Source organism: Hyperolius riggenbachi, chromosome 9 (assembly GCF_040937935.1).
Source record: "Hyperolius riggenbachi isolate aHypRig1 chromosome 9, aHypRig1.pri, whole genome shotgun sequence".
NCBI lineage: Eukaryota > Metazoa > Chordata > Amphibia > Anura > Hyperoliidae > Hyperolius > Hyperolius riggenbachi.
The window spans coordinates 33,783,968-33,804,784 of record NC_090654.1 but is presented as its reverse complement, the minus strand read 5'-3'; the positions used below and the strand labels follow the sequence as shown (position 1 = coordinate 33,804,784).

The 20,817-nt window shown below is 45.2% G+C and overlaps 1 protein-coding gene across 2 annotated transcripts in view; it reads right to left on the bottom strand.

Annotated features, from left to right (window-relative positions):
• Positions 1-20,817, bottom strand: part of INTS3 (integrator complex subunit 3) — a 192,651-nt gene that overhangs the window by 46,688 nt on the left and 125,146 nt on the right. The window contains exons 11-14 of one of the 2 annotated variants that reach the window (XM_068252424.1): positions 20,500-20,587; positions 13,091-13,170; positions 2,256-2,347; positions 602-726 (exon numbers count right to left, since the gene is read on the bottom strand). In XM_068252424.1, coding sequence (XP_068108525.1) covers positions 602-726; positions 2,256-2,347; positions 13,091-13,170; positions 20,500-20,587 — 385 coding nt within the window. The remainder of the gene's footprint in view (positions 1-601; positions 727-2,255; positions 2,348-13,090; positions 13,171-20,499; positions 20,588-20,817) is intronic. The other variant, XM_068252425.1, reaches the window with a different exon arrangement.

Here is a 20,817-nt window from a genome sequence, read left to right as displayed (position 1 = left end):
AAGGTAGAGAGAAGGGAAGTGACAGTAGAGAGATGGGAAGTGACGGTAGAGAGAAGGGAAGTGACAGTAGAGAGATGGGAGATGGGAAGTTATGGTAGAGAGAAGGGAAGTGACGGTAGAGAGATGGGAAGTGACAGTAGAGAGATGGGAAGTGACAGTAGAGAGATGGGAAGTGACAGTAGAGAGATGGGAAGTGACAGTAGAGAGATGGGAAGTGACAGTAGAGAGATGGGAAGTGACAGTAGAGAGATGGGAAGTGACAGTAGAGAGATGGGAGATGGGAAGTGATGGTAGAGAGAAGGGGAATGAAGGTAGAGAGAAGGGACGTGACGGTAGAGAGATGGGAAGTGACGGTAGAGAGATGGGAAGTGACGGTAAAGAGAAGGGGAGTGACAGTAAAGAGAAGGGGAGTGACGGTAGAGAGAAAGGGAGTGACGTTTGTGAAGTGGGAAGAGACGGTAGAGAGAAGTGACTGTACAGAGAGGAAGAAAAGGGAGTGAGCGTAGAGGAGAGGAGGGAAGAATGAGAATGAGTAAGGCCCGCGCAATATAACAAAAGGGATGAAAGCAGAAAGAATAAATGAACAGACAACAGCACATACTCACGGGCAGCCCCTTACTTTCTGAGGCTGGTGATGGCAGGTTGCAGAACTCTGGAAACTTCTCTCTAAGCATGGAGCGCAGCTCTTTATCAAGCTTCGGATTGTGGAATAAGGGAGCCAGGTGACTAAATGTGAAAATACAATACCAATAGTGAGATCTCCTCTACAGTGTAGTGATCTGTTCTATACAGTGGATCCCTGAAGAGACAGATGTACCCTGGTATCATTGGTGGAATCTCCCTTACAGTGTACTGATCAGTGGATCCCTGAAGAGACAGATGTTCCCTGGTATCACTGGTGGGATCTCCTCTAGAGTGTAGTGATCGGTTCTATACAGTGGATCCCTGAAGAGACAGATGTTCCCTGGGATCACTGGTGGGATCTCCCCTACAGTGTAGTGATCGGTTCTATACAGTGGACCCCTGAAGGGACAGATGTTCCCTGGGATCACTGATGAGATCTCCCCTACAGTGTAGTGATCTGTTCTATACAGTGGATCCCTGAAGAGACAGATGTTCCCTGGCATCATTGGTGGGATCTCCCCTACAGTGTAGTGATCGGTTCTATACAATGGATCCCTGAAGGGACAGATGTTCCCTAGTATCACTGGTGGGATCTCCTCTACAGTGTAGTGATCGGTTCTATACAGTGGATTCCTGAAGAGATGTTCCCTGGTATCACTGGTGGGATCTCCCCTACAGTGTAGTGATCTGTTCAATGCAGTGGACCCCTGACGAGACAGATGTTCCCTTGGATCACTGGTGGGATCTCCCTACAGTGTAGTGATCGGTTCTATATAGTGGATCCCTGAAGAGACAGCTGTTCCCTGGCATCATTGGTGGGATCTCCCCTACAGTGTAGTGATCTGTTCTATACAGTGGACCCCTGAAGAGACAGATGTTCCCTGGGACCTCTGGTGGGATCTCCCCTACAGTGTAGTGATCGGTTCTATACAGTGGATCCCTGAAGAGACAGATGTTCCCTGGCATCACTGGTGGGATCTCCCCTACAGTGTAGTGATCGGTTCTATACAGTGGATCCCTGAAGAGAAAGCTGTTCCGTGACATCATTGGTGGGTTCTCCCCTACAGTGTAGTGATTGGTCCTATACAGTAGATTCCTGAAGAGACAGATGTTACCTGGTATCACTGGTAGGATCTCTCCTACAGTGTAGTGATCTGTTCTATACAGTGGATCCCTGAAGAGACAGATGTTCCCTGGAATAATTTATGGGATCTCCCGTACAGTGTAGTGATCGGTTCTATACAGTGGATCCCTGAAGAGACAAATGTTCCCTGGCATCACTGGTGGGATCTCCTCTATAGTGTAGTGATCTGTTCTATACAGTGGATCCCTGAAGAGACAGCTGTTCCCTGACATCATTGGTGGGTTTTCCCCTACAGTGTAGTGATCGGTTCTATACAGTAGATTCCTGAAGAGACAGATGTTCCCTGGTATCACTGGTAGGATCTCCTATACAGTGTAGTGATCTGTTCTATACAGTGGATCCCTGAAGAGAGAGATGTTCCCTGGAATCATTTATGGGATCTCCCGTACAGTGTAGTGATCGGTTCTATACAGTGGATCCCTGAAGGGATCCCTTGGTGGGTCCAATGGGTGGGAGGTGACAGGTTAGACCACTGCAGGGTACTTACGCCAAAACTCTCTTCTCCATGATGTGAGTGAGGGAGCTGAAGACGCCTTGCCGGACGTGCCCTTCCAGTGGAGGGGAGAAATTTGGGATGATCTAGAAAAGGAAATGAAGGTGATTAGATTCCAAAAATCATGAGAATGTAGAGATAAAGTTAAGATTATTTAGAGATGTTTTGAATCAGGAGGATACCATTTATTGGCTGATTTTAAAGAAAAAGCTTTTTGCCAATAAGCCTTCTTCAGACGCTATTCCTGCTGACTGACAGTGTCAGTACATACATCTTATATACATTTGACCATCAGAAGGAGGTACAGAGATTTTGTTTGTAAAGCTAAATAAACAAGAGTCATTTAGATGCATTTATTATTGAAGCGGTATAAAACCCTGACACAATATTCAATAAAAACATGTTTTTTTACTTTTTATATGCCGTACGGTTAGCATATTTGCTTTTGTGCATAATAACTATTATTAATTTAGAAATTATACGTTCCTAAAGTACACTTATTTTACTCTGAGAGCTGACTTTGCATTTTATTTATAACTGCTTTATTCATCCTCGAACTTAATCAGAAAGCATTTATGCTTGCCTGACTTTGTTCAGGGGACCTGGCAGTGTGAGAGAAGGCTTTGTTTACATTTCTCACTTGATACAATTAAACACAAGATAACATTATGTAAAGTCCAGAAGCGGCCAGCTCAAGCTTCTAAAGCCTGTGTTAACCCTTTGAATGCAGTTCTAGTAAGTAAAAAAAAAATGTTGGTTGTATGTAATATGCTGTAAATAATCTATTAGAGCAAAGTGGAAATGCTGGGGTTCATTCCTCTTTAAGTTAAAGTCTAACTTCTGGTACAATGCTTTCCTTGGCCTGAGCAGACACTTGAAGAGATTGTTTACAACATGTAGAAGTTTCTTGAATAGTTGATGTCCTATTAATCATAAGTATGTGGTCAAGAGCCCCTGGACCAGCCATTTCCTGCAACGCAGTCTGTGCCCATCCCCCTTGCAATCTGAACGACACAACAGTCCACCACATAGGGCCTGTTCTGCTGCTCCAAGCCTAGTACCCGACTTTCCAAGGGTTTTTCAGTAGCAATAGCTCAGTTTTACATGGGAAAGGGTCACAGATAAAAATTATTTATCACACGGTATGTTTAGATCTATGGATTAAAGTGCAATATAGAAATAATTTATTTTAAGTATTTATTTAGCGCCGCTGACATATTACGCAGCGCTGTACAGAGTATATTGTTTTGTCACTAACTGTCCCTCTGAGGGGCTCACAATCTAATCCCTACCATAGTCATATGTCTATGTATGTATCGTGTAGTGCATGTGTCAGTCTAGGCCCAAATCTGTATGTTTTTGGGATGTGGGAGGAAACCGGAGTGCCCGGGGGAAACTCACACAGACACGGGGAGAACATACAAACTCCTTGCAGATGTTGACATGGCTGGGATTCGAACCAGGGACCCAGCGCTGCGAGGCATGAACGCTAACAACTATGCCACCGTTCTGCTTAATAATAATGCACAAATGGGACCAATATACCAGAACTACTAAATACTAATGATAGTAAACACTGGAAACAAAACTCTAGAGATGGGACCATCAAATGCAATGCATTGCAGAACTAAAGGCTACAGGATAATCATTTTTGGCCACATGTAAAAACGTGGCTGCATGCACTTTAGAAAAGGAGGAGGGGGAGGGGGTGTAGGACATGGCTGGCCCCATTTACTAGTACTGATCAGGGCCTTCTCACTCTGCACTCCATTGAAAAAAATCTGCATCAAAGTTTTTATCTATGATTCAATAAATATGAGGATTTTGTGGGCTAAAAATCTATTATTTTTGTTTTAATTACTGGCTGCCATGTTGGATGACTTTCTTCTGGTGGCCATACGTTACATTTTTTCTGTTCGATTTTACCCCAATTTGATTAAAACTAACAATTGTGTAAAAAAAAATATATATATATAATTGAAATTGCAGTTTTTCTCGATAAAAATCGATCAAAAAGGTTGGAAAAATCAGATCCTTTTGTCAGAAATTGAATGGTGCTATGGTGTGTTGTATGAAAGTCATTCGATCTAACAAATTTTAAGTTTACATTCAAGAATAAAGAAACTTTATTTGTCAAAGTGACACATTAGATAGAATGTATTTCTTCAATGTAATAAAAGTAGTGTTGTTGGTTTAAATAAATGAGGACTAGATTCTTAAATTAAAATTGACATATTAAAACTAATTTATACATTTTATTTGATTGTTTTTGTTGTGATTGTGTCAAAACCAAACATATGTGTGGGGTACATTGGTTACAAGAATCACATTTTGAATAAGAGCGGAAAAAAATTTAAATAATAAAATAAAAAACAGTTGTGTGTGGTCACCGTATTCCGCACAGAGGAGGGGGTATGAAGAACGGAGAGTCTCCCGGGAAACTATCTGAAAAGCCAACTCCAAAACCGGGAACATTCCTGGCATTTCTTGGTACCTCTGGGACTGTGGGAGGTGCAGAGGTGTGCCAGTGCTGGAACCACACTGACACCTTGTGGCCTGGGCTTAAAGGAAACCCGAAGTGACATGTGACATGATGAGATAGACATGGGTATGTACAGTGCCTAGCACACAAATAACTATGCTGTGTTCCTTTTTTACTTTCCCTGCCTGAAAGAGTTAAACATCAGGTATGTAGGCAACAAGATGAATAGTGCTCGTTCCCGCGCCGTCATCAGGAGCTTACTGCGCAGGCGCAGTACAGGAAAACTTCATACTGCTCCTGCGCAGTAAGCTCCTAATCACGCGTGCGGGAGCGAGCACTATTCATCTCATTACTTACATACCTGATGTTTAACTCTTTCAGGATGAGTAAGAAAAAAAAAAAAAAAAGGATATCAGACCGGGACCGGCGGCGGGGAACACAGGATTGTAGGAGGACGGCTCGGGACATGACAGCTGCAGGGTCCGGTAGAAGCCACAGGTAAGTGTCAGTTTTTATTTTTAAATATTGTCTTGTGCCGCATGCACAGAACCTGACACTTGTGAAAAGTTTCATCTAACAGAACTGATAAAGTTCCTGAGCGCTGCTTTACACCAAGCGCACATTTCAGTGATTTTCCTGCTTGGTTAATGTGTAAAACAGCCTTAAAGGATACCACAACTGACATGTGACATAATGAGATAGACATGGGTATGTACAGTGCCTAGCACACAAATAACTATGCTGTGTTCCTTTTTTTCTTTCTCTGCCTGAAAGAGGTAAATATCAGGTATGTAAGTGGCTGACTCAGTCCTGACTCAGACAGGAAGTGACTACAGTGTGACCCTCACTGATAAGAAATTCCAACTATAAAACACTTTCCTAGAAGAAAATGGCTTCTGAGAGCAAGAAAGAGATAAAAAAGGGGGAAATTCTTATCAGTGAGGGTCACACTGTAGTCACTTCCTGTCTGAGTCAGGACTGAGTCAGCCACTTACATACCTGATATTTACCTCTTTCAGGCAGAGAAAGAAAAAAAGGAACACAGCATAGTTATTTGGGTGCTAGGCACTGTACATACCCATGTCTATCTCATTATGCCACATGTCAGTTGTGGTATCCTTTAAAGAGACTCTGTAACCACAAAAAGATCCCCTGGGGGGTACTCACCTCGGGTGGGGGAAGCCTCCGGATCCTAATGAGGCTTAACACGCCGTCCTGCATCCCACGGGGGTCTCGCTGCAGCCCTCCGAACAGCCAGCGACAGACCCGACTGTAAAATCAATATTTACCTTTGCTGGCTCCAGCGGGGGCGCTGTGGCTGCTTTCCTCTCCGAACTACACGGAAATACCCGATCTCAGTCGGGTCCGCTCTACTGCGCAGGCGCCGGAAACTTGCGCCTGCGCAGTAGAGCAGACCCGACGGAAATCGGGTATTTCCGTGTAGTTCGGAGAGGAAAGCAGCCACAGCGCCTGCGCAGGAGCCAGGAAGGTAAATATTATGTCACGGCTGCACGGAGGGCTGCAACGAGACCCCCGTGGGACAGAGGACGGCGTGGGAAGCCTCATTAGGATCCGGAGGCTTCCCCCACCCGAGGTGAGTACCCCCCAGGGGATTTTTTGAGGTTACAGATCCTCTTTAAGTATACTTGAGATAAACTGACTACTTCCAGTGAATAGCAGAGAGATTTTTTATCACTCTCGCCTTGCAGCGCTGGCTCCCTAGATCAAATCCCTCCCAGCCAGGATCTATCTGCATGGAGTTTGTATGTTCCTCCTGTGTCTGTGTGGGTTTCCTCCAGGCACTCTGGCTTACCCCCACATTCCAAGACATACAGATAAGTTAATTGCCTTCCCCCTAAATCGGTATACGCCCGGTGACTGCAAAGTAAGTCCCACCCGGCCAACCAGAAAAGGATCGGGGGGGGGGGGGGGGGGGGGTTTAGAGAGGAGAAGGGGGGAGCAGTGGGCATTAGGACAGGTGGTAGTATATGCCTGCTTCCCCCGTTTCTCAAAATCATTTGAGCTCTGGTATCCTTTAAAGGGGTTCTGTTTACCTTTTTAGAAACTGAAAAACTGCCACTTACCTGGGACTTCTATCGGAATGTCCCACGCGGCCCTCTTCCGTTGCGCCGTTGCCCGCTGCCAGCACCGGTGTAATTATTTGTCTAACTAGACGAATAGAAGTGCATGTGCTCGCTCTAATGTGCATCAGCAGGAGCTTACTGCGCAAGCGCAGTACAAAGTTTTCCTGTACTGCGCCTGTGCAATAAGCACCCGCTGATACGCGTGCGGCCGCACTTCTATTAGTCTAGTTAGACGAATAATTACATCGGTGCCGCCGGCAGCGGGCAACGGCGCAATGGAAGAAGACGGCGCGGGACATTCCAGCTGCAGGGGGTCGATAGAAGTGGCAGTTTTTGTTTTTAAAAAAGTAAACAGAACCCCTGTAAATCAAAACAGAAAGGCCAACCGTTTAATCTAGCATTTACACATATAAACAACATTTTCCCTGTATACACCACTACGTACTGATCTGAGACAAGCTCATGCACTTTGGGTCCTCTGGGGGAAAAGTGTTTTACAAATGTTTCCTTATTGTTGTTTTCAGTGTTAGGAAAATGTTTTTTTTTTCTGGTGTTTGCTAGGGGATTACTGGGACATACAGTGTGTGGATGGATGGTGAGGTTAGCAAGTTTCTCTTAATTGAATGCCTAATACAAAGCATGCAATCTTCCCATCAGAACAACCGGATATTTCACATTGATTGACTTCCAGCTACTCCCATCTGCATCCAATTAAGAAAGAGATGTGCAGTAGTGATCTCAAAACCCATCCCTTTCTCGACCGAAAGACGTTAACACATGCTGGACATTATAAAAAGATAGGCAATTTCCCGTTGATCTGATGTAAAAATTGTATGGTGTGTGTGCCAGCCTAAAAGTTATGCCCAATACACACAGATTTCTTGCCAGATCGATTATTTCCAGCATGTCCGATCGATTTTTCGTTCACTTCTATGGAAAATCGATCGGAAATCAAATCGGACATGCTGGAAATAATTGATCTGGCAAGAAATCTGTCAGAAAATCTCATTGTGTGTATTATACCTTAAAGTGAACCCAAGGTGAGAGGGATATGGAGGCTGCCATATTCATTTCCTTTTAAACAATACCAGTTGCCTGACTGTCCTGCTGATCTATTTGGCTGCAGTAGTGTCTGAATAACACCACAAACAAGCATGCCGCTAATTTTGTCAGATCTAAACATAATGTCAGAAACACCTGATCTGCTGCATGTTTGTTCAGGGCCTATGGCTAAAAGTATTAGAGGCAGAGTGTCAGCAGGACAGCCAGGACAACTGGTATTGTTAAAAAGGAAATACATATGGCAGCTTCCATATAACTCACTTTAAGGATTACATGGATAAGCTACTGTGTATGGAGAAAATGCTGGGCAGTGAGAGAGTAGCCCGAGTCATGGAGTGTAGTGATAGTCCTGGAGAGTTTATTGTAACGTTCTGCCAACTGTTTATGTTCTTTGTAATACGAGTGTGAATGAATAATCTTGAAACTGTTTGCAATTGAAGTATGTTAGGCGTTTATTGAGGTCTGTCGAGCTATAATGAGCATAATTTAAAGTATGGCAATCCAAGGAAAGAGAACAGGAGGTCGGCACGGCAATGGACACATTGCTGCCACCCAGACGTAAGCCTCGCATCCGCGGCAGGTGCTGCTGTAGCAGCAGGGACATAAGGCTCATGTCTGTGCAGTGTGCGGGGCTGTGCGCGCGATCGAGTGGGTGGAAGCCCACAATCGGGATGGTCCCGACGACAGGGGGAATTGGTGGCAGGGGACAGAAGTCCAATGAGCCAATCCGTTAATGACCACCAAGAGTGATCACTGTTTTTGTTCAAAAACCGTGATCATTCTTAATTGGTGCCGCCGCGCTGCCTTCCGCTCGCTCGTTTCCGCCACTCCAACCACCGATCGATAGGTTAATGAATGGGAACCTAGTTCCCATTCATTCATCTCCCCTCAATCCCCCGTGATCACAGGCATCAATGAGTTGCCTGCGTCACTTCCGAAGTAGCACTGTAACGCATTACTTCCCATAAGGCGTACTTATTGTATGCTTATAGGAAACACTGCGCAAGGACATGTAGTGGATAAATAGTAAAAATACACCTACATACATTAGGGACTAAAACATTTTTCGCTGCCTAACGACTGCTCAACTCCGATTGGCGTGAGCAGAACGGCAGCCCCAGGACCACTCCACGCCAATTAGCATGCAGTGCTAGGGGCGGAGATTGCAGGGGATCGCGCGCAACGATGCACACGTATCCCCGCTTGAATGACGGAGCTCAGCTCCGTCATCAGCTTCCCAGCGGTGATCACCACTAGGGACTGTTAGACAGCGAAACCACCATCTGCGATCTAAGGCAGCGCTGGGGACTGAGGATAGCCGTGTGACATGGCTGTCCTCCTGGGCGGCATAAAAACTGATCTGCTGTCATAGGCTGAAGCCTATGACAGCCGATCATGCTGATTGGCGGGCAGGGGCAGGGAGGGTAAAAAAAAAAAATTATTGAAAAATAAATATTTTTTTAAAAAATAAAACGTGGGAGCAATCACAGCCCACCAACAGAAAGCTCTGTTGGTGGGCAGAAAAGGGGGGGAAATCACTTATGTGCTGAGTTGTACGGCCCTGCAGCGAGCCCTTTAAGCTGCAGTGGCCTATTTTGTAAAAAAAAGGCCTGGTCACCAGGGGGGTTTAAAACCGCGGTCCTCATATGTATGTCAAGAGGGTATATTAAATAATGGGCATGAGATTAGTGATGGATGTAAAACTGAAAAAAATGCACCTTTATTTCCAAATAAAATATTGTCACCATACACTGTATTAGGGATATCATTTAACCGTTGAAATAACCAGGACAAATGGGCAAATAAAATGGGTGGCTTTTACCCACAGTAGAACATTTTATTTTAAAACTATAATGGCCGAAAACTGGGAAAAAATGTTTTATTTCCATTTTTTATTATTCCCATTAAATTGCATTTAAAATAAAATAATTCTTAGCATAATGTACCACCCATAGAAAGCCTAATTGGTAGCGGGAAAAAACAAGGTATAGATCATTTTGTTGTGATAAGTAGTGATTAAGGTATTGGGGAATTAATGGGAGGAGCGCTGAAATGTGAACATTCCTCTCGTCCATAAGGTGAAAAAGCACGGGCTGAAATGGTTAATTAAAAACTTGTGACGTGCAGAGTGTGCATACATCAATGGCATCACTGACATCAACAAACCAAAGTGCACATTCCAGGCTCAGGTGAACGATAATGGTGCGGTGGGTGCAGGGCACTGGATAGCCTCACAGCCGTTTCACTCTTCCAGCGCTTCTTCAGAGGCTTAGAAGAATGAGGGACCCTTACCACACCCCTAACCACACCCCCACCACACCCCTATTTACGTATACCATAAAGATTTCATAAGAAAAACATGTTTTATAACCCAAACCACACTGGTCCTTTCTATGCTGGTTCATTTTCCTTCATATTAACATTTTAGGCCTCTTTCACAGTGGGACGTTGCGTTTGATGTGACGTTAAGGTCGCATAATGTGCCCCTAATGCAACGCATTGAAAGACTATAACTTGGACTTTATAGTACATTCTTTAGCCCTGCGTTTGGTGTGCCATTTTCGTCGCACAGTGATGGACTGAAAACGGCGCATGCATTACATTTAAAAAAAAAAACCTTACTGAGCATGTGCAACACACATAACGCAGCAAATGTATTGCTAAACGCACAGCATGCAGCACTTTCTAAATATTGCTACACGTTACACACAACGCAACGTGTGCACTGTTAAAGTCGCACAGACTTTGTATTGCTGGGCGTTAGTCTGCGTCGGAACATTTTCTAACGTGTGACTTTAACGTCGCACTGTGAAAGAGGCCTCAAAGCAAGAAATACATAATGGGGATAATGATAAAGTGTAGAGTCAAACACATTTTTCAGTAAAAAAAAAATCCATATATTTACATAGGTCTGTACATCAGTCCTGAAAGTGGAACACATGAGGGAGAAAGAGGGACAGAGGGATCAAAGAGGGACTGTTCCTCCAAAAGAGGGACAGTTGGGAGCTATTTGTATGCGGCGATTCTATAGTATTCAGACTGCATGTGTACTATAGGAAATGCCGGTATGTTATATGAGTGAATAATGTAGAAGTGTGACTATAAAGGGATGTCTGTTACAGCAGATTTTGTGACTTTGATGTATTGTGGGTTGATGGCAGGATGCAGCAGTCAGTGACATGACTAGGTACTCTGTAATGTGCTGCAGAAGATGTCAGCGCTATATGAATACATAATAATATGAATGTACTCTGTAAAGTGCTACAGAACACGTCAGTGCCATATAAACACTAAATAACAATAATGAGGTAGAATAAAGAATTTTGCACACAGCACCGTCAAACACACAAACAGCTCATGCGACTTGGGGTCGAGAGGATTATGGAGTCTATTAGGAATAGTTAACGAAATGGTAAAAATGCAGTTTATGCAAATGTGGTGATAATTTTAGGCAAATTTCAGGCAGCTTGCTAACCAAATGCATCAGGTGTCCATACATTTGCATAATATTTGCATCAACTCAGAACTACCCGCATGTCACGGACCACCCCTGCTGCCTGTGATAGGGGAATACACAGGGGTGACAGTCCCAGGCATCCCCGGCCATGATTCCAGCACATGAGGCTGCCAGAGACGTGGCTGAGCTCTATCAAAGCATATTTCTGTCACATTGTGTGACTATCATCTTATGAGAAGGCTGTTTAAGGGTGTTACAGCATAACTCATCCCCCCGGGGACAGCAACGCGCAGATGGCATCATTAGCCAGACATGTATAATTCAAAGCTTCTCTCTTTCCTCTCTGCTGTCGCCTAATCATCCGCTGACCTGTCGCCTCTGTACTCAGCGAGGAGCATGGAGGCGGAGCTCCGGAGGGGGTCCATTAACCCCTGCACTGCCAGTGACCTGCAGCCTCTGTACTCAGCCAGGAGCATGGAGGCGGGGCTCTGGAGGGCGACTATTAACCCCTGCACTGCCAGTGACCTGCAGCCTCTGTACTCAGCCAGGAGCATGGAGGCGGGGCTCTGGAGGACGACTATTGACCCCTGCACTCCCAGTAACCTGCCGCCTCTGTACTCAGCGAGGAGCAAGGAGGCGGGGCACCGGAGGGCCACTATTAACCCCTGCACTGCCAGTGACCTGCAGCCTCTGTACTCAGCGAGGAGCATGGAGGCGGGGCTCCGAAGGGAGACTATTAACCCCTTCACTCCCAGTAACCTGCTGCCTCTGTACTCAGCAAGGAGCATGGAGGCGGGGCACCGGAGGGAGACTATTAACCCTGCACTGCCAGTGACCTGCAGCCTCTGTACTCAGCGAGGAGCATGGAGGCGGGGCTCCAAAGGGAGACTATTAACCCCTGCACTCCTCTCAGTGACCTGCAGCCTCTGCACTCAGTGAGGAGCATGGAGGCGGAGCTCCGGAGGGAGACTATTAACCCCTTCACTCCCAGTAACCTGCTGCCTCTGTACTCAGCGAGGAGCATGGAGGCGGGGCACCGGAGGGAGACTATTAACCCTGCACTGCCAGTGACCTGCAGCCTCTGTACTCAGCGAGGAGCATGGAGGCGGGGCTCCGGAGGGCGACTATTAACCCCTGCACTCCCAGTGACCTGCCGCCTCTGTACTCAGCGAGGAGCATGGAGGCGGGGCACCGGGGGGAGACTATTGACCCCTATTTTCAGATTGAGGTGCTGCAAGCTGTGAGTGCAGCCTTTGCACTAATAAAGCTCAGGGATGGCCGGATTGTTGGCAGTATCTGCAGGATTATTACTTAAACTGAAGTATCGTAAAGCAACCACGTAATTTTATTGCACAAATAAAAGAGCTATCTTTTTCACTTTAGCGGTGCTGCTGATATTCCTTTTTGCTATTTTTGAACTTGATGAGCAACAAGTTCTGATCAGCTATAGCCAGCTTGTCTCCAATTAGAGTGCTGGGTCAAACAACTGGTTTGTCTGTAAAATGATGTGATGATGTCTATGGCATTGTTATTTCCTGTATTCTCTCTGTGTTCCTCTCTGTTCTATGTAAGCTGCATTACCTGATGGTTGTGTATGATGTATTTCTGCATGCGTTTCTTCAGTAAAGAGTTCTAACGTGTTATACTGGCTGCCTATTTGCGAGTACAGACCACTCCACTTCATCAGGGATATCAGGGTGGTGAGCAACCCACGGTGAGTATCACTCTCCCAGCAGGATCTTACCCGACACATGAAGTCCAGCAGGGTGGCGGTGATGGCCGGATGTGGCTTCATGGAGTGATGCATCACCAGGATGGCCGGCTCTGCAGAGGAAGAGAGAAACACACATTACAGAAGTCTGCATGTGTCACATGACAGATCTGCAGAACGTCATCAGCGTTTGCTCGCTTTTCATACATCCAGGTACCATATGCAATGTGCAATCAGATATAGCAGCAGGGCTGACAAGCCCCCAGCGACCGGCATTGCGGGGATAGTTTCTAGTCAGGTCCGCCCCTGCTGTGATTGGTGAGTGCCTATCTGTCGTTTTTTGAAATGGGGTAGATCTATAGTGTGATACTTAGCTGGGTGTAGAGCTCTATGTCAGGCATGGGCAAACTTGGCCCTCCAGCTGTTAAGGAACTACAAGTCCCACAATGCATTTGCCTTTATGAGTCATGACTGTGGCTGTCAGACTCCTGCAATGCATTGTAGGACTTGTAGTTCCTCAACAGCTGGAGGGCCAAGTTTGCCCATGCCTGCGCTATGTAGTTCCCCATCAGGTCTGCCTCATGCTGCTCTCGGATAGATGGCCATTTTTTAATGTTTAACTGGTCCATGTGACTTTTTTTAGAAAGTGTATATAAAGGATATCAGAAAAACAGAGATAAATGCACCCTGTATGTATTTAGAGAGTTTAGTCCGTCTAATTCCCCCTCGTCTGTGACTAATCATAAGTTGTAATTTGATCCCTCAGCTAATTTGTAAACATAGGATGTTAACCCTATGTCTGCTTCTATGAAAGCAGGAAATAGACAAACTGCAGATTTATTGCAGGATTTGTATCAGCTGTAACAAAGAAATGTTTTTCTTTAAAGAGACACTGAAACTGAAAAAAAATTTATGACAATGATTTGTATGTGTAGTACAGCTAAGAAATGAAACATTAGGAGCAGAGACATCAGTCTAATATTGTTTCCAGTACAGGAAGAGTTAAGAAACTCCAGTTGTTATCTATGCAAACGAGCTACTGAGCTCCATGACTTTCAAAGTCACAGAGAGCTCTGTCTTCTGAAGCTTATTATCTCAAGTGTCTGGCACTGTATTGTTTTTTTTCCTGCAGAGGACAGTTCAAAAGTTCACTAGCCTACTCTGTAAAATCATTTAGAATGCTGAGTAGTGTGTAAACTGCAAATTTTATAGAATGATGCAATGTTATATAAAAAAAAAAACTACCGTATATAACTAAAAAAAAAATATTTTCTGCTACTAAAGTTCTAGTAATTATCCGTACCACACATACGATTTATTATATCAATTTTTTCTGCTTCAGTGTCCCTTTAAATGTTATTATGCTGTTGCTTTTAGAGCAGAGAGGAAGTTCTGAGTTCAGGTCCGCTTTAGTCCCCCACCATCCTACCACTCGGCACAGTAACCATCCATGAGTTCCTCCGCATAGTACTGCGCCCCCATGGCGTGTTGTACGCCCCTTCCCCGCCTGTCCTATTCACAGGAAGTCCGCTGTGCTTATGTCACCCGCGTGAGTTTGTGTGATGAGATGATATTAGGAGGAAGACAGAGAGGAGAGATGGATAGAGAGAGAAGCAGGTGCAGAGAGGACCCCTGAGAGTCTTACGGTAATATAGAGAGCATGTTATTACACAAAACGCAACAATACTGCATTACATTTACATTACATGCTGTGACAGCAAACAAATGAAGGAGCAGCCCTCTGTGCAGCTGAGATACACATAATACAGTCAGAACTGCAGATTGGAAACGGTGCTGCATAGCTCTGCTAGGCTCTTCTACTGATACGATACTACCAGCCGGCTGCCCGGCCTGCACATAATCCCGGCACACTGCAAGGGGAGGAGACTATCGGGAGTGATGGACGCCCCAATGATCATCTGGCCACAAGGACACTTGGATGCTATCAGCCAGGAAGAATAAAACCACAAACGAGGGTAGCTATGGTCACCCTGCTGGGTCATAAAGTGAGATGAAACTCCAGCTAAATCCCCAGTGTAAGGCACCGGCGGGAAATAGTCAACTGCGAAGTATCACAGAGCCAATCAGAGGAAGGGGTCTGCGGATGATGATCGGTAAAGCCTTCTGAGGTAAGTATCAATATATAAGCACTGCAGACGACCTGGGTTTGCTTTAAAGCAGTAGGATCAGCCATACTATGCCAGGGGAAAAAACACATATATAAGTAGATACTTTATCTACTTACATAACACATGTATTGTACTGTCCATGTTTTGATTTCTGTGAATGTTATATAGTAAATGAAGAGAATTCTGTTCCTGGTGGGAACCATATCTTTTGCCCATAGTTTAGGCTAAATCCTGATGTAATTTCTGCCCTTTACTTTTTTTTTCCTTCTCTCCTCCAATCGCTGAGTCACCTCAGCCTTGCTTGTAAACACAAGTGAGCAGGAAATTGTGTTTCAGATAGGCAGCTAGGCAGGGAAATAAATGGAAGAGGAGGAATATATTCTAGAGAAAAAGAACCCCCAGCATGCAACTGTTTGGCACTCACTACTAAAGGGCCAGTGATCCTTAAGTGTGTGATAACTCCAAATCATAACAGCAGACAAAAGTTTTGAATGCAGGATTAGCATCTTTATCACTTACCTGTAATACACTCAGACCAGTTGCTGTGGAAATTTGATTTTTATGGTAACAATCCTGCTTTAATGATGGCTTGTATGTAAATTGACCATTTCCCCCAGAACACCTGTTTTACCCTTTAAAATCCTGGTCCCTAAAAGGAGGAGCATAGCGCTCCTTTCTTGCATGCAAATATAAAAACACACCAGAATTGTCCTACCTCAGTGACCTACACCTGTTAAAGGATACCCCAACTGAAATGTGACATAATGAGATAGACATTAGTATGTACAGTGCCTAGCACACAGATAACTATGCTGTGTTCCTTTTTTTTCTTTCTCTGCCTGAAAGAGTTAAATATCAGGTATGTAAGTGGCTGACTCAGTCCTGACTCAGACAGGAAGTGACTACAGTGTGACCCTCACTGATAAGAAATTCCCCTTTTTTACCTCTTTCTTGCTCTCAGAAGCCATTTTCTGCTAGGAAAGTGTTTTATAGTTGGAATTTCTTATCAGTGAGGGTCACACTGTAGTCACTTCCTGTCTGAGTCAGGACTGAGTCAGCCACTTACATACCTGATATTTAACTCTTTCAGGCAGAGAAAGAAAAAAAAGGAACACAGCATAGTTATCTGTGTGCTAGGCACTGTACATACACATGTCTATCTCATCATGTCACATGTCACTTCAGGTATCCTTTAAGGAACTACAAGTCCCCCAATGCATTTGCCTTTATGAATCATGACTGTGGCTATCAGACTCCTGCAATGCATTGTGGGACTTGTAGTTCCTTAACAGCTGGAGAGCCAAGTTTGCGGGTCACTGTCCTACCTCGTTTTACTGCCCCGTTGAAATCTGCAGGTGGTTGGGTGGCATGGCAAGTCAGGGGCTTAACTAGAGGGGAGCAGCCCTTGTGATGGCAGGGGGGCTCCAAGCTGTGGGGGCCCCAAGTGCAGACCTTCCCTTCCTCCAATACAGGGGCCCATCCTTCAGATCAGGTGTTTTTGTGGCTACACATGTAATGCGTGTGAAGATCCTGATGGCTACACTTGTTTTATGACCCTGTGTGAGGCTGTGAAGGATACCAAGGGGAAGGGGTGTGACCATTGGGGGGGCCTAATAGAAGTTTTGCCAGGTACCACATGAATTGTAGTTTTGCCACTGCAGCCAGTATAAAGGTTCCCAGCAGCACACGGGAACATCTGACCAGCGGATGATTGCTTTTATCATCTAAGCCGATAATGGGAGAGCGGCACCAGCAGACAACAACAGGAAGCATCAAATGCAGCACACTGCCGATGTGTCCAGCAATAATGAAACAGCTATTACACAGCTCTGAGAGGTGACAAACTGCCCGAGGGGACAGATAATGCGGCCGTCACTGTATCAGTGGGACATGAGATAGAGCCTGTATCGACTTATTGGATTGAGAGTACCTGTCACGTGAAAGTGGCAACAGCAGTCATTATGATCCTGTCCTCAGACAAGAAGCAGCTACTAACCGCATTAGGTTTGATGCATATAACAAATAGTCAGGTATACTTTACAGATGATGAATCAAAAAATGCCCTTAATCAATTAAAGCGGTACTCAAATTTAATCTTTGGTCCAAAACATTTAAAGGGAACCTGAGATGAAAGAAGTCTCAGGTTCCATACTTACCTGGGGCTTCCTTAAAGGGAACCAGAGGCCCCAGAAAGAAGATTTTTATACATACCTGGGGATTCCTCCAGCCCCATACGCACGGATCGCTCCCACGCCGCCCTCCTCCGCTTCCTGTATCCGGCGGTACCGGGTCCCGTAGTTTCGGCCAGTCGGCGGCAGCACGCGGACAATTGTCCGCATCACAGGGGCTCCCGGCATACACGTACGCGTGTAGCTGCATACTGCACAGCCTCACACGTAAGGGTATGGAGGGAGCCCCTGCTCATGCGGACATTTGGCCGCGGCCGCCGGAAGTGACGGGACCCGGTACCGGCGATCCAGGAAGCGGAGGATGGCGGCGTGGGAGCGATGCTGGCTTAGGGGGCTGGAAGAAGCCCCAGGTATGTATAAAATCTTTTTTTCTTTTTACGATTCCGGCGTCTCTGGTTCCTTTTAAAGTGTAACTGTCAGGCATAAATTAAAAAAAAATCAATTCTTTATTTTTATCCGGTAAACAAGTAATAAGGATGCAAACCAAAAGTTAAAATCACTATTACTTTCCTTGTTGATAAATGATCATTCCCCAGTTTACCTGACTCTTATTTGGTACATTGCTCCACAAAAGAAGCTGCAGGGCATGCTGGGTTGTCCTTTTTTTGCATCTCTATTTCCCCACAGACTTAACTAATGCAGTCTGATTGGCTGAAGCCCCTTTCCCTCCTGTGTTCCCCTCCCACACCTATGTTCCTCTCCGATTGGCCAATATTTCTCATGCTGAGACAATGCACTTTCTATAGTGAAGGGCGGGCAATGCATACACAATCAGGCAGAGGAGAGTAAGGGAGGAAATTACATCAGGATTGGCTTCAAAATAGTCACAGTTAAAATGGGAAATGCTGAGGATTTTCTCTTGTTTTACTATGGAAAAATCACTAAATCAAAACATGGACAGTGTAATACATATGTTATGTAAGAAGAGCAAGTATTTATCTACTTATATATGCGTTTTTTCCCCTAAGATAGTATTGGCTGACAGCTTCTCTTTAGGGACCACTATTTTAAAATGTTAAAAAAAATAAAACTAAAAAAATATTTGTACTGGGAAGAATGCTAGTAGAAGGGATAGTGAAGAGTTAAAGTGGATCCGAGATAAACTTTTACTCATTGCATAACTGTGTTCTTTTCATATAGTTTATAGAAAATAAGAAAATGTATTAAAAAATAAATTAGATTAAAATTAATAAAGAAAAAAAAACAGATCCCACCAACAGAAATCTCTGTTGGTAGCAAGAAAAGGAGGCCAGATTAATGTGTGTGCTAAGTCCGACCCTGCAGCGAACTGTTAAAGCTGCAGAATTGTAAAAAAATAGCCGAGTCACTAGGGGGGTGTAAGCCTGTGGTCCTCAACTGGTTAAAGAGAACCTGAGGCGGGGTTCTTACATCACTATCCTTTTGCAGAGGCTGGGTCTGTCTATAGAGCCCAGCCTCTGTTGCTATATAGATTCCCCCTAAAGCCCCCCCCCCCCCCCCCCGCGCTGTCAGACCCCATAAAACATTTACCTCTCTAATGTCAGTCTCCGCTCTCCCCCGCCTCCTGAATTGCTCCGGTCTCCGCCCGCATCGCTTCCCTCCAATCAGCGGCGAGGGAAGGGACGTGGGCGGGGACCGGAGCGATTCAGAAGGCGGGGGAGCGGCAAGACTGGCATCAGTGAGGTAAACACAGCCCGCTGCGATACGCTGCGTGTCGACAGCGCGGCTGTGATTAATGGGGTCTCACAGCGCGCAGGGGGGGCTTTGGAGGAAGCTATATAACAACAGAGGCTGGGCTCTATAGGCAGACCCAGCCTCTGTATAAGGATTGCGATGTAAGAACCCCGCCTCGGGTTCTCTTTATGGAAGCCCCTGGTAAGTATAAAACTTGACTGTTTTCGTCTCAAGTACACTTTAACAAAGCATAAAACTGGGAAAAATATGTACTGTAACTGTTTTTTTACTTTCTGTAAGAGATCAGAGTGATCCAATCTGGCCGCTATAGATGCCACAACATGGTCACCTGATAAACCATTCTGATTGATTCCCGGGTGATATCGATGGAAAAGAACGATCAGGCATGCTAGTAAATCAGGTTGATAAGGGTGCCATTGGGTGAACGGTTGTAACTGCGTTCAATTGCCCGACGATCGACAGACCCCTGGCTGGTCTCCCCCCGAATGTATGTGAGCCCCCCCCCCCCTGGACCCGTAGTGATTGTAGCATGCTCTCCTGTCACCCCTCCTCTTGCATCTTTTTGATTTGTCATCACGAGCGCCTGTACCACACGACACTACCGCATGTACTGACATCACTACACGTGGCGGTGTCACACAGTCCAGGCGCTTACAATTCAAAAAGACACTGGATTTGGACTTGTTAATACTTTAAGGTAGACCTGAACTCTTGCACCCTCACCTGGGACTAATCACAACTGTAATTTGATCTCTAATCTGTGTCAGATGGCTGCCTTGTCAGAGGAGCGAATTTGTAAAAACAGAATGTTAACTGTGTGTTTGCTTCCATGAAAGCAGGAAGTAGACACACTGCAGCCTTATTGCAGGATTTGTATCAGCTGTAACAAACAATCGTTTTTCTTTTACGGTTATTATGCTGTGGTTTATCTTTTAGAGCAGAGATTAAGTCCTGAGTTGAGGTTTGCTTAAAGCTCATAAAGGTCATTAAGCAGACTGAATAAGCAGAGAATTTACAGCTGGACAGACAGACCACAAGCATTATCGGAAGCATCTGCATTTAGGTGGTCTTCAGAACAGCTAGTGTGGTCTCATACAGGCTTCTCCCATCCACTCTGCACGGCTTCCTTTTAGGTCGACAGCCGCCTGTTTTACTGGTAGTTAGAATAATTTTGGAGACGGCATTCCAGGCTTTTTTTTTTTTCGAACGACCAGAACACAATCCTGATAAAAAGCGCTGTAAATTATTCAGAACTAAGCGCGGTGCCAGGACCGCTTCACAAACCACAAAGGCAGGAATGTCGGGGTGAAGGCTGAGTGGAGGGGATGAAAGGCAGCGCGGGACGAGGTGAAGGATGGAGAGATAACACGCGGGTGCCGTGGAACATGTTTACACGCTGGGAGAAGCGTGAGCTGGTGGAATGGAGGAAAATAGAATGCTGCCACCTTACCTATATTCATGATGCTGTCCTTCTCTGGGCTGAAGAAAAGCCAGTCGTAGAACAGCGCCAGCTTGGCGTTGGAGGCAGCCACGTTTGACTAGAGGAACAAAAGAGTGGAATACAGTAATTACAGTAGCAACTCAAAGCAAATTCAACCAGTGATCATCTTGCTATTTCATAAACAGATCCCTGAAGGGGACCACACACTATGAGATGGGAGTCTCAACTTGATCCTTAATACAAGGTGGCCACTTGCCCTTCTATAACCATACCCCTGAATGTGGTCACACACTACGTGATGGTCTCCTCTAGCTCGTATACAAACAG